General features: G+C 38.0%; 1 protein-coding gene across 2 annotated transcripts in view; it reads left to right on the top strand.

The window, feature by feature from the left end:
• The window catches only part of LOC108625082 (protein claret segregational-like), a 5173-nt gene extending 2717 nt beyond the window's left edge, over positions 1–2456 (top strand). Inside the window, exons 2-4 of one of the 2 annotated variants that reach the window (XM_018024808.2) lie at positions 225–1231; positions 1296–1847; positions 1916–2456. In XM_018024808.2, the coding sequence (XP_017880297.1) occupies positions 225–1231; positions 1296–1847; positions 1916–2336 (1980 nt within the window). In that variant the 3' untranslated portion in view covers positions 2337–2456. Of the gene's footprint in view, positions 1–222; positions 1232–1295; positions 1848–1915 lie in introns of both variants that reach the window. The other variant, XM_026813601.1, reaches the window with a different exon arrangement.
• Positions 2457–2474: the final 18 nt, after the last annotated feature.

Raw genomic sequence — 2474 nt, 5'->3', positions numbered from 1 at the left:
ATATTTAAGTCATAGTATTTATTAGCGTTGGAAAGTATAACAGAATTGGATTTGTGGATGCATGAATGGTAGATTCATTTGTTAAACATTAAATCATGCGTTTAAATGTTTTGATAATTTATATTTGAGCTTCTATTGAGTAAATCCTTTCCTTCATATTCTTCACTTTTATTTCGATTATTTCCTTTACTCTATTTCTCAGTTTTGTTAACAATGATTTTTAGATGGAGTCACGACTACCAAAACCAAAATTTAATGTACCAAGTACTGTGAAGAGTGTAATTAATTCAATAAAGGAAGTTAAAACAGACATGGACACTAATAAAGAGCTGAAAGATAAGAATAATCAGCCACAAAAAAGCTCTAGTGAAACTTTGAAGAAATGCAAGAGTACTATGAATATTACTGATAAATGTGCAACTGAAAATAAGGCTCCCTCCAAGCAGACTCTTACCAGATCAAAAACCATGTCTTCCATTAATACTAGAGCTGTGAAAAGGCCAGCTACAACCTCCACAGTACACGGGGATGTTAAGAAACCATATGTTAGACCTGTAGCCAAAGTGACAACTACTTCAACAAGAACTGGTACTACATTAACAAACACTGCCAAACCTAGTCAGACTACGAGAGTTGGGAAGACACAAAATAGTGGTGCACCTGTCAAGCCTATGAAGTGGGACTTGAAGGGTCGATTGGCCCAAGCAAGTGACGAATTGTCTAATGTGAGACAACAATTTAAAGAGACTGCATCGAAATGCAGTGAATTAGAAGAACAACTGAACTCCTTGAAGACAACTGAGAGCACGTATAAAAAAAAGGCAGAGGAATATGAAACTTTAAACGAAAAACTGGACAAGGACCTTAAGGAAATGAAAGAGGAGATGAATAAAGTTCATAAAGAAAACGAAAGTTTAACGAAACAATTAAAAGAGTCAGAAGAAACAGTTCAAAACGTTTCAAGCATCCTGGACCAATTTAAACAGAAGTGTCGCAGCCAGGAAACTCTAATTAGTAAGCACGAAGCCGTAGTAAAAGATTTACAATTGAATTTAGATACTCAAATGAAAATCAATGAAGACCTCGAGAAACTGAAAACAGATTTACAGACTCTAGTACACACCATGGATAAAGATCGCCGAGTACTGCATAACGCAATTCAAGAGATGAAAGGGAACATCAGAGTGTTCTGTAGGGTTCGTCCCAGAACGAACGAAGAGCTTGGGAAACCGTATGTATTTTACATTATATTGATATCTAACGGATTCTTGAGAATATTTTTTTGTTTCCTACAGGATGTGTACATTGAACTTCATAGACGAATGCACTATTGAAGTCGGCAAGTTCGATAGCTCGAGTGCGGCTAGCGGGAAGTACAGAGCAAATCGACAAGAATTTTCTTTCGATAAAGTGTTTCCACCAACCGCGAAACAAGAAGATATCTTTGAAGAATTAGCGTTGTTGGTACAATCTGCGTTGGAAGGCTATAACGTTTGCGTTTTCGCGTACGGTCAAACTGGTTCTGGCAAAACTTACACTATGGAGGGTTTACCTGGTATTGAGACAGAAGGCATGATACCTAGAACGGTATTAATGAAAGAGTTTCAATTACTTGGTTGGGAATACCGAATAGAAGCCAGTTTTCTTGAAATCTACAACGAGCATATTGTTGATTTACTGGATTGTCAACCAAAGAATCACGACATTCGAATGGCTGACCCCAAGGGTCACGATTTGTTCGTCACTAATCTCCAAGTAGAGGAAATTCATAGCCCCGAAGAGTTACACGAGTGTCTTTTAATAGCGCAACGTAACAGAGCGGTTGCAGCTACCCAATCGAACGAACGGTAATTCCACCTTCTGTGGTTGAAACAACAGCGTAGACATGTTTTTATGCGAAAATTTTATATTACAGATCATCGAGGTCGCATTCTGTGGCGAGAATAAAGCTTATCGGAACGCATAAAACGAAAGAAGAGGTCTCGATAGGAAACTTGAATTTGGTCGATCTGGCGGGTTCGGAAAGATTAAAGAACGAGGAGTCTGTACGAGTGACTGAAACAAAAAACATCAACAAGTCGCTGGCAAATCTGGGCAACGTGATACTTGCTCTTTTAAAGAAGCAAGAACACATCCCGTATAGAAATTCGAAGCTTACGCATCTATTGATGCCGTCCTTAGGTGGTAACTCGAAAACTTTGATGTTACTGAACGTATCGCCTTTAGACGAGTGTTATAATGAAACACTGAACTCGCTGAGATTCGCCAGCAACGTTAACAGTTGCAAAATGGGAAACGCGAAAAGGACGCGAACAGTCTTACAAAATAGTACATAAAGTATCATCCAGCAATATTTCATTAAAGTTAACGACTTGAATGGTCATCTGTTCTTTGTATTCTGTTTTATATAATCGACTGGTCTTTTACAACACCTCATACTTCCTCCATTTTTTACATCGTAAGATAATGTGTAA

Source organism: Ceratina calcarata, unplaced genomic scaffold (assembly GCF_001652005.2).
Source record: "Ceratina calcarata isolate Rehan_Ccalc_2016 unplaced genomic scaffold, ASM165200v1 scaffold340, whole genome shotgun sequence".
Classification (NCBI taxonomy): domain Eukaryota; kingdom Metazoa; phylum Arthropoda; class Insecta; order Hymenoptera; family Apidae; genus Ceratina; species Ceratina calcarata.
This window is presented reverse-complemented; position numbering and strand designations above follow the sequence as displayed.